General features: G+C 44.8%; 1 protein-coding gene across 1 annotated transcript in view; it reads left to right on the top strand.

Annotated features, from left to right (window-relative positions):
- Positions 1-5,745, top strand: part of SMCR8 (SMCR8-C9orf72 complex subunit) — a 76,875-nt gene extending 71,130 nt beyond the window's left edge. The window contains exon 2 of the mRNA XM_069645690.1: positions 1,825-5,745. Within this exon, the coding sequence (XP_069501791.1) occupies positions 1,825-2,278 (454 nt within the window). The 3' untranslated portion in view covers positions 2,279-5,745. The remainder of the gene's footprint in view (positions 1-1,824) is intronic.
- Positions 5,746-17,320: the final 11,575 nt, after the last annotated feature.

The raw sequence follows: 17,320 nt of genomic DNA, 5'->3' as shown, positions 1-17,320 counted from the left end.
CCTTCAACCCTTGTTTACCTTTTTGCCCTTGCCGGCCTTGACCCTGGTCTGCTGCAACAATCAGATAGGCGACAATGTAATTTCTTAAGTCTCAGAGTATTGTTGTGGGTTTGTAATGTAAATTGCGCTGTTGTTTTAGGACACCACTGCACTTTTCCAAAGGGATAGTGTTGTAGGCTTGCATTCTGTTTCTGCCAGATTCAGGCACTGGTCTCTCAACCCCGCATTCCCGCCCTATCCCACCTCACTGAGCCCCTGCCTACACAGCATTTCCGATAAGAGATCAATCTGCACTCCCATCCCGCTAGTGCGGACCTCCCACTTGACTGCGACTGCCCTCGGCTCTGTTCTCGCACTCCTAAACCACCCCCCCCCCTTAGGGCAGTGGCTGCAGGTCCCCAGCCATGCCTAACAGCTCCAAAGTTAGAGGTGCACCAGAAACACCTCCACTGTTATCCATACCCCACCCCTACATGCCACACCTCCCTCCTCTTCGAGACCCCCCAAGAGACCACAGCCCCCCCTTAGTCTTCCCAGACCCACCCTCCCGCCTAATGCACTCAAGCTTCCCACATGACTTTCCCAGGCCACCTGCCCACAACCAGAACCTTCTTCCCTTACCTCCAGACCCTCTCACAATCACTCCTCTCATCCACACCGCAAGGAAACACTCTTTGCATACCTAAACTCTGTCTGTGGAATCCTAGCCACAGCTGGCCCTCTAACACACTCTCACGCACACGCACCCCATAATGTCCTAAAAACTGACATCGCACTTCCTGCGCGCAGTATTTACTGCACACCTCACCTCATCTGTCTTCCAGAACTGTGGCATCCCTCCCTCACATACACCCTTATGGCCTCTCCAAACTCAACCATCCAAACTCCACAACTTGCACTCACACCAGACACCACTCCCCTTCCCCTCTAGAAGTCTGTGCCCTGACCCCATCGCCTACTTTAGAAGACTGTCTCCCGAGACTTCCCCAGTCCTGCACTCCCTCTAACCCACCTCCAATATCCACATCCACTTTCATACCTCAGAGCAGGCTCTCCCCTCCTCGCACCCACCCACTCCCTCCTCCATTAACCTCTACACCGCCAATACCCCGAGGACTATAACCTTGCAGCTCCACTCCACTCCTCGGAACGGAGACCACTGGCCAGGCCACCCTCCTGCTCCCTCAGACCCTTCTACACCGTGGGCCTCCCCCCAGTGGATTCCCCCCCCCCACCTACACAGCAACTTTCTCTGCCTCAGCACTCCCCTACACTCACAACCACACCACCTTATCACCCCTACCTGGTGCTAGCCTCCCTGGCCTCCTCTGGTCCCGCCCTGATTTCAACCTCTCCTCGCATGAACCTACCAACGGACTTGTGCATTCTGATTAACACCAGATCTTTTGTAAAAAAAACAAAAAAAGCCCGCCACAACACATACGACTTTATTTCCTCTGAAGGCCCGGTCATCCTCTTAACCACATAAACCTGGTTCTCCCAACACTTCAGACCCATTGCACGTGAGGCCTCCTTCGGGATCCCCGTAGATCCCTGCCCTCCTTCTCTTCTAAAAGAAATCCTATCCGCAACCTGTGCCAGCAACATTAGTCATCAAATCATCACTCACTTTGGCATTTTCCCAGCAGTTTTCAAGACTTCGTACATCAAACCCCTGCCCAAAAAAACCCACTCTGGAACCTTTCCTACCGGCCAAATGTAGAACTATCATAATTTACTAATATAATTACATGCCACTGAAAAATATTGACTACAGTCCTTACTGCCTTGATTTGTCTTAGTAATTATTTTTTTCTTTCACAGAGTGGTTTCTCCAACTGGTTCCAACACGTTGCACTTTCTAAACCGGTACATCCGCTACGCCAGTGTCCTCGATGCTGACAATAAGACTCTACGCTGCCCCCTTTATAAAGGCACCCTGCTTTCCAGACTGGCAGATCGCCGCACGCAAATCAAAAGAGGGAGCACCTACTACCTGCACGTCCAAAGCATGCTGACCCAGCTGTGCGCCATGGCTTTCCTCTATTGCTTTTGCCATCACTTACATATGCCCATCAATGAGAAGGAGAGTCCCAAGTCTATTGCTACCCGTAGGATGGATTTCCTGCGTCTGCAACTGGGACTTGCCCACGAGGATGCTAAGGTTGTGGAATATCTCGCAGAACTGCTGAAAATGAATTATCTCCAGGAATCTGGGGAAAGCCTTCAACCTTTGCTCAGGTTTGACTACGTTCCCAGCTTTTTGTACAAAATTTAAACACCTTCTGCTGGTTCTTAGACTCTGAGATACTTTCGCTGCCATTTGGAATACATGCCTGCACTGACCAGGAAGTAAGAGCAACCCGATTAGTTAACAGTATTGTCTCTGCTGTGTAGAAGAGGAGGAGAGTACATTGTTTCCTGCAAATCTTTGATTTGGAGCAGGAGACCAAAAAGCATTAACAAAACTGATTTTGTGTTTTGAGTAATCATGTGTTGTGTTTTTTCTTTTTGTGCGTTTTCTTTTTACATTTGTAGATTTTGTCCAATGATGTTACTGCCTGGATATAATTGTGTATGGTGGTTACTACAACAATGTCCCTAATCACTGTGGAATTTCCAAACCCGCTCCCCCCCCCCCCGCAGTCCCTTTCCAAGCACTGAAAAGTTAAATGTTCCCTTGTTTTTCATGGGTGGGTGCTGACAACAGCTTCTTGCATCCTCCGAACAAGAGCATTCTGCTTGATTGGCCCTCTGAGAAGATGTAGCTCACGTTCGAATGTAATGTGGGAGAGATGAGCTCACTAGCTCAGGTGAATGTGAAGCATTGTCCCGCAACGAATTGTGTCCTCTTGCTCTTTGGCACTTTTGCAGTGGCCTTGCGGTAGAAAGACAGGTTTGATATACATTAGGGGTAAGGGAAAGGCCAGGAAAATGTAGTTTTTGTCAAATTCATGCGTTGCTCATCTTTACAGGTGGTACACAGCCACCCACATCAGACAGGTTGTGAATGTAAGTTAGCGATGTTCTCTATATTGTGGGACTGAGGTCTCTGAGAAATCACTTTTCTTTTTACTAGTTCATCATCTCATGTGGAAACTGTGATTGAGGCTGGTAGAAAAGGCGTTTCCCGTCACTTGTTCAATTACTAACCCTCCCAAGTATGTTTGTGCATGCAAGGATGAGCCTTTGAAACATACCTACTACCTCTGTAAGAATATTGCGTTTACAGTCCCGAGGGGTGCATTGTGCTCTTAGTAAAGTTATTGTGATGAATTCAAGTCCCCCTGTGCATGGTCCCATACTGATGTACATCTATAATAAGGGATCAGCCTTCAAGTTTTCTGGTTGTGCCCTTCCTGCCCTGTAGAACAGGTGATCTCCGTTTTTTTGCGTAATTAAGATTGTAGGATCACCCTTGAGTCACCTTACCCGTGTCATGTTTGAATTCAAATGTTTTTGGAGTGAGACGTGAAATCTGCCTGGATTTGGTCACAATGTAACAAACATCCTGCATTGTTTTAAAATCGTTTTTCGAATTTAGGAATATTAGTTCTTTGACTGCAAGGCTTTGTTCATCCTGAACTCTGGAAACATATTGATGTACACTTCTAGTCAGCATCCTGATTTTGATTATTATTTGCTGCTGTTGGAATATTTTATTTTGTTCATCAAATGAATTGGATGCTCCGTGATAGCAGTCACTGAGCACTATTGTTTGCGAGCTTACTTCAGGAGTTTATATTTGCACTATTTTTGTAAATTCTTTTGGAAGCAGCCTGTTTTTGTGGTCTCCCCGTGCTCCTCCGTTTCCTCCTCCTGAACTGTCTTTTTGTTTTAACATCCGTTTGTGTATTTGTGAGGGGGTGCACTTTGTGATTATTCTAATACTTTGATGGATGGCACAAGTCCTGACAAGTTGTGTTTTCTTATTTTTTTTTTGCATCATTGGTTGTTTCCTTCGTGATTGGGATTGCACACATTTGTTCCCTAAAAACGTAAACCGTATGCATTCAGCGTCTGTTGTATCTCCCCCGACTTGTATTCCTTTATATATTGTACTGGCCCATCTTCAATCTTTCCCCTCTTTGTAAGGGGCTGGAGTTTAAAAATATCATGTTCGGAATACAGAAAAACTGTTCTTCATACCTGTACTTTTTAAGGTACACAGTGAATCCCTGCACAGCATTAAGCCTGTTACCTTTCTGTGGATCGTAAAGCCTCGAGACCTGAAAAAGGTTAGCTTAGAATGTATCTGGGCCTCGTTGGTTTTCACACTCTGTCTTGTGTTATAACAATACTATACAGTGCTTAAAAACATGCAAACAGTGAAAGTGATTTTTTTGTTAGGGTCGTGCTCTGGTTCTCACCCCAAGACAACTTGTTTCTTAAATGGAAAAAAGCCATTTAAAACACTCTTGCAATATGAATTTCTTGCCCTCGTTGACTGTAGAATGACTTTGCGTGTTGTAGATGTGACCAAATACTGTGGTTCCCGATCCTCTGGTGTCCTCATACGGTTAATTCGCAATGTAGAGAGCAGATGGTCCCTTTCCAGCTCTTTGAACATGCTGAGGGGCTAGCCTGTTTGCACAAGTGTGGCCCTGAGCACCCTAAAGCGACATCTACCTTGATTTGCTCGTTACTAGGCTCCTTTTGTGAAGTTTCTCTTGCAAGTTGGTGTCCTGTGCTTCCAGCCTTTGTGTATGCTTTTGCTTTTTTTTAACAATGCACTGTTACCCTTCTCATCTCCTGACATGGTAGCAAGTTTTGATGTTTGCCCTGAACAGTGCATTTTCTGGTTTCAGCGCCACATACACCTCTGTACTATTACCAAGATAGGGCATAGTCAGCTGTATCTACTCACTATCCCGTTTTCTTCTTGGTCTTTGTACTGTATGCTCAAAGGCCACTCATTGGGACATTTCATATTCACTCTCAAGTAACAAGATCATTCTGCTATTGAGCGTTATAAATAAAAAGTTGTTTAGAGGTAGGAGACTTCTATTTTAAAATTTATACTGCACTTTAAATCAAAACTGCAGCTTCAGTTCTGACTTTTTATCCATGTGAGCAAAACAATTTGCACATCATTTCTGTTTATGTACGAGTATGTCGCTATTGGGATGCCAATTACAGTGGTGTGTCCTCTTTGAATGAGAATATTACCTGCCATGCTGCGTTTCATGTTTGGTATTGCCTATCACATGTGTGGCTTTTTTTCTCCTCCAAGCTCGTGACAGTTAAACGCATTGCAAGATTCCCATTGCGATTTCAATGTCAAGATGTTGCCAGAGAACCGAGACACATGGTTATATTAAAAGACCACCCAGATGACAACCAATGAATAATAAAAAGCTGTCCACTTTTAATGTTTACATTATACTTGTAGAAATGAAAGCAGAAACATTATATAATCACATTTTGAAAGTTTGACTGTCTTACTAATGGAAATTAACAATATTGTTTTTTTTAAAAGGTGTACACCCCTGACTTGAATATACCAGTTTGCTGTATGATAGATACCTCTACAGTTCTTTTTCTAAATGATCCATGCTGTCTGCAAAGGCTATTTCTCATCATTGTGTACCTGGAAGACGCCTGTTTTGATTTGTACATTATTGCATAATCAAAGGAAAATGTAAAGTAAAAGGTGTTCTGTTTTAATGCTTTTCTTATGCGGCCATACATTCTGGGTCTAACCTAATTTTGTGATTGATTATAAAGTGTTTTATTTCGAACCAATGTTTCTAAGGGATTTTGCAATTATTTTTTTTATTCAACCCTCTGCTAGCAAAGAGGCAAAAACAAGCTATTGTGTACGTTTACCCGTAATGCCGTCCATTATAATGTGCATTCCTAAATTGCCCTTGATGGCACGGTGTAAAGGTTTGCAGATGCAGGATTATGACATGATGTAGCCATTCTGCCAGTCATAAGGAAATTGTGTGCAATGTCTACACATTTCATTGATATCTACGGAGTGCTGCTCCTCCAGGTGCTTGGGCATTCGATAGTTTCACTTATACGTGCTGAGAATTGCACCTGTCACATATAGCAATTGCAACTATTTCCTTTGTACATTTTCACTCCCTCTCTACCCACCGGCCTGTGCTTCCTCTTATCCTCCTTGATAGGTCCCTCCACTTGTTGGAGCTTTTCTGATGGATATCATTCTACAGGTAAAATCAGGGTAAAGCTTATCTGAATTTGATGCCAGGTGCATCTAGTGTCATCTTAGTAGGTAGCAGAACCTGGTCACTCTCAGGGTTAGTAACCCATTCTATTCCACCATACTTGTTTGGTAATTGAAAACATTTTTTTTTCTTTTTTGCCGGACAGATGGACATTACATTGTTCAAGTGAAGCCATTTTGTGGGAATGCAACACTGGTATGCAGATTAGTCGCAATCTCCCTTTCATTTTTTTAACCAATTGATTTTGTTCCCTGTGTGGAGCATACTAGAAGATGCTGGAAATGCCTACTTAATTCTGATGGTCAAGAAAACATGGCTAGCCAAGTTATTTCCATTCATACAGACCTTCGTAGATTTATGACATTAATTGTCCTAGAAAAATGGGAGGGCTTGGTGTATTCCCGAAAGTTATTGGAAGGTTTGGTTTAAATTAATTTTAATGATTTACGCAATTTCTCAGAAAGAAGTCTCCGATTAGGGAGTCCGCCCTGTGCCATTTTGTTTAACCCTTGCTTGCAAAATCTAAAATATGCTGGGAGTGAACTTGAATTTGCTTATGCGCCCTGTTGTAGAGAAAGTTGACCTACTATCGAATGAATGCCACAAAGGAGTAACCAACATTATTAAAGCAAATTCAAAATGTCACCACATCTCTGAATAGCAGAACAGTGTTCAACCAAATGGGGAGACCAACTCATTTGACTTTGAAAAGTATTTATAGATGCACATCTTAATATATAAAAGAAACGCTTATAAAATTATGGATAAACAGTCAACCTCTATAGATGCGTATGTGTACGTTGTGTTGGTGTTGCTTGGACAGCTTGAAGCCAGTAATATAATTCTTAAATCTGTTACTTGCACTCCTTGTGACTGAAATCATTTTATTTTGTCCATTTTGCTAAATGCCAAAACCCAGATGGCCATAGTATATATATATTTTTTTCATGCAGATTTAAGGGCACTCTCATGTAACCACATATCATGAGCCCACATGTCTAAAAAGTTGCATGATTATTGGTCTCGTTTTCTGCACGTTTTGATATCATGTCACAGAAACGTAGCATCACATTTTTAAAGGAAACTAGAGAATTTACCAAAGCCAACTATTGTCAACTTCTTTTTGCAGAATGCATTTTCGCTTCCCAAATTTAAGTGGGTTTGAGAGAATATATCATTTGAAGTGTTTCATTAAACTTTTGCATAATTATGAATTCTCCAATTTCCCTTTTTTGAAAGCTAGTGTTTGATGGATAACGAAAATATTTCTCATACTAAATTTCTCTTTGGAAAAGTATCACACAAAATTGAGGAATAATTTAATTTCCCAAAACGTTAAAACTCAAAATCCTAGTTACTTACCTCACTGACTTGACAAGGGTTTGACACTAAATATGCACCCAGGTAATGCAAACCGTTACTGCTTTCATCTTCTGACCTGGAATCTTCCTTCAAGTCATGTCGTTTTTGCCCCGTAAACCCTCTCCTCTTCAGGTTTTTGTGTAAAGACCACCATTTGCTGTATGCCATGCTCATGATATGGTAAGGATTTTCATATTTAACCTCTTCAGAGACCTTTCTTTAAACTAGATCGATGCAAAGAATTATAAGAAAAACAGACTATTGCTCACCATAATGAACATTGTCGTCACTTTTCTTATGCATATAGTTTTGTTTTATGCTGTACAAATTGAACATTTTTCTTTTTAAATGTGTTTTACAGGGTTGTCTGTAAATCTAGCTTGTGGGTGATGCTTGACCCCAAATGAGTATATATATTAGTCCATGTAGTCACCATAAGCTAAATGTCGAATAAGCACTTGCAAGATGAGTGATTCCTTATCTGTGCTTGTCATATTGAATAGGCTATGCATCAGAATGATACGTAAAAGTGGGTGTGATACATTTTCCCCTCTGGGAGCCTACAAGCCTTTCAGAGAGAGGTTCCAGTTTCTGCTTGCTGTTGTAACTTTACTACTTTGTCACTTAACAAAAGGAGAGGGGGTTGCGGTGCACAGCGTGAGTATTCAAAAAATCTCCAATTAGCAATAATCTAAGTCTCTCCCTGGCTGTCTGGTCTGCCATTAAATGAAAGAAGCAAAACTTAAGTACACCCGTAAGTGTAGTGCTGTTTTGTCAGCACAACCTTAGTGAAAATGCATTCCTTGATTGAGTGACAAGCAGCAGTTAATGCAAAGAAAAAGCAAACCGATTAGGTTTTTGATAACGAACATCCCAAATGCTATTGTATTTTGTTTACCACCATAGTTTTTAATTCATATTAAATTCCTTTGAATAAAGTTCTGATTTTTGAGACTACAATTCAGTGGTCTTAGCGTGAGACCATACTCCTATTTATATAATGTTCAACATCAAACAACCTGCAAGAAAACACTTTGTGAAGTCACTGGTCCATAGCAGTGTCACTACTTTAAAATTCAGGTACATTTTGAATCGATCTCTTTAAGCCATCCTATCCCAAAAATAACATTTTTCAGCTGCAGCTTCACTTTTTAAAATCTCTCCTAAACCATTCAGTGTGGGATAAAATGTTGCCTTTCTGTCAAACACAGAAGCAATGGCTTTGACAAATTCTGTTTCTTGGTTGCTATAACATCATTTGTTTTTGGTGTTTGCATGTACAGTTCCTTGTTGATCGTTTGTACATGTCCTTTTGACTAGACATTGTAACAATGAGTGGTGTAATGAAGAGGAGTGTCAGTCGGCATGCATAGACATTATATTTTGCAGCACAATAGTTCAACAAACCTAAAATAAGTGACGTGTGAAAACTTGAATATTTTTTGGGTTCAAATCATTTTTGCAATTAATGGATTTGCAGTTTTTTTAATAATATTTTTTTATACATTTTTTCCCCATGGTTGAGAATCTTAATTATACTGAAATTGAAGTCTTCATCATTTCATTTTTTTCACCCAATATGTTTGATTAAAGGTTTATTTGAAGGTAATTGCTTGTACTTCATTTTGTGTCAGTATTGCATATATGCTTCCTCAAGGAATTATTAAAAGGTAGAAAAGATTATCTATTGGACCACTGTTTTCGACACTGTTCAAGGTTTGTATGAGGAGATGAAGTTAAAGAATGTTGCGTCATCCTGACTAATCTCAGTGACTGCAAGTTTGCCTAGTGAGTGCCGGCCTCATGTCACTTGCGTCTGTGAAATTGAGGTGACATTGAGTGGAGGATAGAGGTTCAAAGTTACAATAATCCTAGCTGAAGTGACTGTGATCAAGAATTTCCTTGATGGTTCTGATCTCTTAAAACAATTGAGAGAAAACAAGTACGTTGATGTGTGAAGTATCATGGGTACATGTAGAGTATGGATAGTGTTACAGGTATGCCCCTTTTTTTGAATTTGAAAAAACAATAGGTAATACTTTGGACCAAACACTAGATGGCAGCCTATGTGAATCATGACATTCTAAGCAGATATAAGCTACAGAAAGATGATTACTGGTAAGCAATATATATTATCTGGGACCTGTTATATGAACACTCATTAATTCTACACACATTCCAGGCACTATTCCTCTATCTCCCTGCTCTGAGCTCCCATAACACTCCTATAGTGAGAGGAGAATGGGGTCCTGAGCCTGGTTGAAATTGAGCGAAACACCCTCTTTGGGCAACACCCAGACTTGGCGGGACCGCAAAATGCCATGGGGCTGAATATTGTGGCAACACTCCTAGCTGGCCTTGGATGTAGTCCCCTTGTGGGTGATGGTCAGCCCGACTGATGCCCGTTGGGATCTGCCATCCTGCTTGTGCGGCTGGTTCCTGGTGGTGGTGGCGTGACTCAAGCTGTTTTATAGAATGATGGCTTGCGGGCGGTGTGGTAGACAGACTGCACAGCACCGGGTGGCATTGGGCGGAAGGTGCCCTGTTTAGTTGTGGATCCTGTGGTCTGCTGCCATTTACTGGGAGCGGCTGGTGGTGCTGGTTGGGGCCCACTTTCCTCTGCAGTGAGGGCTTTGACTCTCTGTGATCCCTGAGCTGCAAGAAGTTGTTTGTGGAAGAGGACCGAAGTGCAGGTGAGCCTTGTTGCTTCAATATGAGGCTTTCCAATAGTTCTGAGTGGATTATTCCAGCAATCATTTATTAGTGCATGGTCACAGTCTGGACCATGTCCCCGAACAGATTCGGAGCTATAGGCAAGCATGATCAAAGCAAGCGCTTCTTTGTGGTGGGGGTGGATTTGGAGACCACGGAGGCACCTGATATTAAAGAGATGTTTTTGCAACTACAGGCTGGCATCAGCACTCTGGACTCCAATATTGGTTTGCTTTCCTGTGAAAGAGATCCTATGAAAGTGTGCTGGGGTAAACATGGCGCAGAGTTAGATGCCTCAGAGCTGGCATGCACAACTTGTTTCGTTGAAGGGCTGAATGTACCACACATTTCCCAAACAGTGCAATATATTACCCATGAGAATGTGTGGGTGGAAGGCACATCGGTGCATGAATTTGAACTTTAAAAAATAGGGTTTATGGTATACTTTTTATTTTTCTAGTGTAACATGCTACGCGGCTTTTTAATGGCATCACCGCTTTGTTTTATTTGTATTCTGGACTGAAATGTTTCCAAATAGGAGTGAAACTGCACTTATGATACACAAACTAGACCACAGAGGTTTCACACATGACCGACTTGGTGACTGCCTTTAGGCCAGGCAACACTTAATCATTAAACTCATGTGACTTTGAGGGCTATACATGATGTGCTGAAGGACTGTGTTTTGTGCACCACTGCCTCAGGGAAGGGCATCAACGATGGAGGACTGAGTGCCATGATTTCAGGCGACCTACAAACTATCCAGAAAGCCCTGAAAAGCCTGTCAAAGGAGCAATATGACTTAGGATGCAGAGCCTATAGGAACAATATTAGGATTACATGGGTGGCAGAAACAAACAATATAGGAGCCATGGAACTCTTTGTGGTATAACTTTTGAAGGCGCCACTGGCCCAGAGTCGGTTCTCATCCTACTTTCTGGTTGAAAGGACATCCAGGATTCGGGGCAGGAGACCTGCGTCATTAGCCACCCGAGACCTTTTATTGAGCACCTACTGAAATATTGGCACTGTGATTCTGGACCGGATAAAGAGCAGCTACAATTTCAAGGACATGTGATCCACATATTTCATATTTTTTGGACTAGGTCCAGGGATCAAGGAAAACGTTTAGTGGTATTAAGAGGGCAAGAACAAAAAATATTCTCTGACGTTCCAGACTAAGTTGAGTTGAACACTGTGGGAAAACCAATTTGTTCACTTCTCCGAAGGCTGCAAGAGAATTTGTGGAGTTCTTCCCCTCTCCCGGCCTTCAATTTCCCCCAGCTGCCCTGGTGGGGGCAGCGCCTTCCTGCCTTCAGACCCTTGAAAGAGTACTCACAGGGTCCATTGCTGATAGTGCTAAAGATGTATGGCAATCTGGGAAATGTGATATTTAATTAAATCTCCTTCCTTTTGATCATGTTATGTTGGTGCTTCATGGGGTGTGTGGCAGACCTGAACTGCCCTCATAGTGTAGTACACATGGTTGGTTCAATGTGCTGGAAGGTGTTTGTTCACTGACCATTGGGGGTTGTCAGTGCGGGTGGGGTGCAAGGGTTTTATAATAAAAAATGTATGCTTCACCTGTCCTTTTTGTTTTGGTATTTTTGACAACTTGCTGTAATTGCCTGTTTGTATTCAATTTAGAGGTCTGGTTCTATTTGCAATGGAACCTCCACTGGGTTCATGACCGCAAAGACCTATTAGAATTACTACTGCATTATATAATGCATCTTTTGATTGGGATGAGTGTGCAGTGGATGGGTGTGATTAAGTTGATGTACTGTTATGTCAAGTGTGAATCACCTGCTCTTCCCCCCCCACCTCCAGGCTAGCAATATTTAGCTTGACATGCCAGGCATTGTGTGAATATTGTGTTCCTGCAGGAAACTCCTCTGCATACTGTTTAGCTAAAAATGGGGCTGTCAGATATTTTTTCCTCACTCTCCAGCTATGCTAGAAGTGTTAGTATATTTATACACGAGTCATTGGGTTTTGGGCTTATTAAATCTGCTAAAGATCCTGATGGCAGAATGCTGATAGTAACTGGGTCCTGTACTGTTGTCCTCTTTCTCTGATTGTTACTCTTCCAACACAGACTCGCTGAAGTACTATGCACGGGTTGCACAACAGCTACTAAGATTCAAGGATAATGTAATAATGTGGGGCAGATTACAACGCAGTTCTAAATATATATTTAGATTTCTGATGCTTGTTAATCTGCTTAGAATCACATGCTGTGCATATAGTCCGACATCCAGTGGTCACCGCGGAGTATTGCATCTTGTCTTTCGAGAATCGAAAGGGGACGTCGACATGGGCGTGCCCGTAACACTATCCTGAACGGGTGTGTGTGTATGTGTGTATGTATATGTGTATGTGTATGTATATATATATATATATATATATATATATATATATTTCTGAGGCTTGTGGAATCTGCTTAGATCGAAACTCGAAAATGGGCGTCGACACAGGGCGTGCCGGTAATACTATCCCTAGTGTCACGTCCACTATACCCAAGATCCCTCACGCGTCTAGGATCCTCAGATTGTTTTTTTCCGCCATACTGGTCGGAAGCATTTTGCGGAGTCCCCTGGCCTTAGCCATACTTTTGCTAAAATATTGATTTATCGACATCCTTCCCCATCCCAACGTCGAACTTTGACACTCGATGCCGGCTGGAGAAGAAATCGACCGTCGGCTGCTGCACGACTGATTTGGGCCTTGGAAGGCCTCTGCCCTGCAAGTAGGGAGAGTGGGGGGTTGGACATACTCTACACTCTTGGTGTATAGGCACACCTTATACATTTCCTACACTTAACATCCCGCTGCCTCAAGGTGCGTATGGAGGGTACCCCTTTTCAATTCTGCCCCAAGTGCAATCGCAAATACCCTTGGGTCGACAGGCACGCCACGTGCAATCTCTGCTTGCCGAGGGAGCACCCCGAAGCGAACTGCAGAGCGTGTAGTAGGTTTAAACCTAAGACACTTAAGGACCGTTCGACGAAGCGTTGGGCCCACCCCGCCAGGCAGGTGGCCATGGCAGCGGAGGGTGCCTTCAGCGATGGCAGCGACGCCGTTCTTTCGGACGGCGAGGGCATTACGGCGTTGAAAAACAGCCGAGCGCAGGTCCCCGACCTCGGAAGGTTGTCCGATTGGGTGGCTATGGGGAAGACCCCAGGCGCTTCACACACCGCCCACACTAAACACACGAAGTCCAACCGAGACTCGACGACGTCGAGTGCTCGGAAAGAGGCACAAACAGAACGGTCCGAATCGGTGTCCTCTGGGCGTTCGAGAACGAGATCGCCGCATGACTCCAGGCAATCATCCACTCTTGCCAAGAGTGCCTCGCTCTCTAGGCTAACGGAAGTTCGATCGTCGGAAGACGAAGACGACTTCCACCCCCAGGCCGCACTCCAGGAGTCGGAGCCCGCAGACAAGATCAGCACGGCCCCACGTTCGAAGGACAGGGACTCTACCCCCGATCCTCGACGCCAGGCGTCGAAAACCTCCGGAGCCACAAAGGGACAGGGAAAACACTTTTCCACTCACGGGGAGGGGGGAAAACAGCAGAAGCAGCAGCCTCTGCACTCTTCCACACCTGTAAAACACTCCACTCCTCCTAAACAGGCAGACAAGACCAGGTCTGCTGATATTTCAAAGAGCAAATCTACTCAAGATAAATCTCCAAAACTTTCTGAGCGAGTCATTCCCAGATCCAAAAAATGGTCCAGTGATGACATAGATAGGGTCATGTCAAGGATGTCTTCCTTGGCAGACTTTTACGATAAAAATCCAGACCATTTCCTTTCATATGATCCACAAGGGGCTACACCCTCAGGCTCTAATGATCCTATCCCCCCCGAGTAAGAACCCCCGGTTTGAGACACTGATGAGGTCTACAAACCCCTTCGAGGTACAACCATACTCACGATCATACTCACTATATCAAGGAGAGACTTCCTTTGGTGAGGACCAAGATTTTGGCATGGTAGAAGAGCAAACCGGGACGGGCTACTATGGGGACGATGAGGACCAAGAAGAGGAGGAGGAAGACCCCGAAACCTACAGAGTAGATTCCCCAGTAGAAAAGGAAGCCCCGGTTACCGACTCCCCTGTCGATAACCAACCCACATTTCCATATTGCCACCCATGAGGCCTGTTGCCCAGACCATCCCTATCCTCAAGTGTATTCAGCGAAGAATAGACCCGTCCCTGGTGAACCCGAACCTCACCTGAGCAGTCAATCCCAGAGTTGAAAAACTTTTCAGGGCAGCCCAGTCTGACCCTCTCTATATAAGAGGACATCTGAAGCCAGACTCCCTAGTTGTCACTAACATTCGTAAGAGGGCTGGAACACCCTTGTCATCGTCCGAAGCTCCTCCAGACAAGGAGAGCAAGAAACTATATGGTTTCGGCAGGAAAGTAGCCTCAACGTCCGCCTATCAGGCAAGGATTGCAAACTCCACCACCCTGTTGGCCAGTTACAACTGCCATCAGTGGGAAGAAGTCGCGGCACTCATAGCCTCTGCTCCGGAACCCTTAAAGGGCCAGTTAGCTCGGATCTCCGCAGAGGGTAGAGCCGTGTCTGGTTGCATTTTAAAAGCAACCTTTGACGCCGCGGACAACGCAGGCCGATTGATAGCAGAAGGTACTGTTATCAAGAGACATGCGTGGTTACGGCAGTCTGGTTTTAAGGCAGAAACCCAGGCATCATTGTTGGACAAACCGGTGGAAACCGATCTGTTTGGTAAGGCGGTCGAAGACTCACTGAAGAATGCCAAGGACGAATACAAAACACTCAAGTCCCTTGGCCAGTTAACCAATAAACCCCCTAACCAGAGAGGGAATAATAATTTTCGTCGCCACGTGGCCAAAATTCCCAGAGAGGATCTAACTATTCGCAGGGGCAGGGTACACAGTGGAACAACAGCCAACAGTCTACCCAGGGTTACGGCAGGGGTAATGGGAGAGGGCGTGGTAAAGGCAGAGGAAGCCCCAGCAAGGGAGGCGGCACGCCTCCACCAAAGCAGTGACGCTCAGTTCAGGGTCCCTTCTCATGCAACCCCAGTAGGGGGACGCATTTCCAACTTCACCCAGGCTTGGGAAGGGATCACATCAGACAGATGGGTGCTGTCAACAGTATCCACAGGGTACTGTATAGAACTACTGCAGCGTCCCCGGAACCATCCTCCACGACAAAGTGTACACTCTTTAGAACATCAGAAGATTCTCCTCGAGGAGATCGCCATTCTGCTAGAAAAGGACGCGATAGAACTCGTCCCGGGACACCAGGTAAACAAGGGTATTTATTCAACTTACTTCCTTGTGCCAAAGAAAGATTTGACAATGCGCCCAGTATTGGACTTACGGCCTGCCAACAAGTATGTGAAGCCCCAAAAGTTTCGTATGACTACGCTACAAGAGGTAATCCCCCTCCTAAAAAAGGGGGATTACATGGCAACCTTGGATATGAAAGATGCCTATTTTCATATTTCCATGTTCCCAGCGCACAGAAGGTACTTGCGCTTCAAGGTGGATTGTCGGCACTACCAATTCAAGGTACTGCCCTTCGGGATAGCTTCGGCACCAAGGGTATTCACCAAGGTACTGGCGGCGGTGGCTGCACACCTACGCAGGGAGGCAATCCCGGTGTACCCTTATATGGACGACTGGCTCATAACGGGGGAAACCCCAGTAATTTGCAGGACAAACATTCAAAGGACTATCGACCTCCTCCTCGAATTAGGCTTCTCAATCAACGAGAAAAAGTCAAGCCTGGTGCCAAGCACCTCCAAACAGTTCCTAGGAGCAATCCTAGATACTCAAGAGGGGTTGACCTTTCCTTCAGAGGAAAGAATTCGGAATATACTACTGCAAATTCCGCAATATCAGTCCGGTCACCAAATAACGGTACGCAAAGCAATGCGTTTACTGGGCATGATGGCGTCATGTATTTACCTGGTCCCCCACGCGCGCCTGCGCATGCGTCCCATGCAGGATTGGTTGGCGAAACAGTGGTCTCAGGCAAGTGGTCAGTGGGACGATCTAGTGGTTGTTTCGCCAACACTAGTACAAAGCCTTCACTGGTGGACAAGAGAGAATCTTGCACAGGGAAAACCCTTTTACGATCCTGAAGTACAGGCAGTAGTCACTACCGATGCATGTCTGACGGGGTGGGGAGCTCACCATCTCCACCACACAGCTCAGGGTCTCTGGTCTCCCTCAGTGGCCAAGAACCACATCAACCTGCTAGAGCTTCTGGCAGTATTCAGAGCGCTTCAAGCATTCGAGCCCCACGTACTAAACCTGTCAGTGCAAATCCGGACGGACAGCACAACAGCCATGTTCTACCTGAACAAGCAAGGAGGGACTCGTTCGCCAAATCTGTCCAAGCTTGCCCAGAAAATATGGATATGGGCACTCAGACGGAACATCTTCCTGTCATCACAACATGTTCCAGGGGAGCTCAATTCCCTAGCGGATGCTCTGAGCAGAGACTCCCTCCCAGAGGAACACGAATGGGTTCTACACAGAGGGGTCATAGAAAATATCTTCTCCCAGTGGGGTTTCCCCACTATAGACTTATTCGCCACAAGCGAAAACAGACCATGCCCAGGATTTGCATCCAGGTTCCCCCAACCAGACTCCCAGGGGAACACCCTGTGGATGAACTGGTCAGGGATGTTTGCGTACGCTTTTCCACCAACTCCTCTCATCGGGAAGGTGGTGAACAAGATGAACAGAGTCGATGACGCTCGTCCTAGTTGCTCCCATGTGGGCAAGACAACCGTGGTTCCCACACCTACGCAGGATGGCGGTGTGCGAGCCCATCAAAATTCCAGCCTGGTACAACCTACTGTCCCAGCACCAAGGTCAAACAGTGCATCAGCAACCCAACTCAATGAACCTGGCAGCATGGCTCCTGAGGTCATAGAGTTTAGACATCTCAATTTACCACAGAGGTGTATGGACATCCTAAAGGAATCTAGGAAACCAAACACAAGGCACTGTTACTTTGACAAGTGGAAGAGATTCGCTAT

This window comes from Ambystoma mexicanum, chromosome 2p (assembly GCF_040938575.1).
Source record: "Ambystoma mexicanum isolate Mex_15411 chromosome 2p, UKY_AmexF1_1, whole genome shotgun sequence".
Lineage (NCBI taxonomy): Eukaryota > Metazoa > Chordata > Amphibia > Caudata > Ambystomatidae > Ambystoma > Ambystoma mexicanum.
The sequence above is the reverse complement of the archived record's forward strand: the minus strand, read 5'-3'. Positions and strand labels throughout refer to the sequence as shown.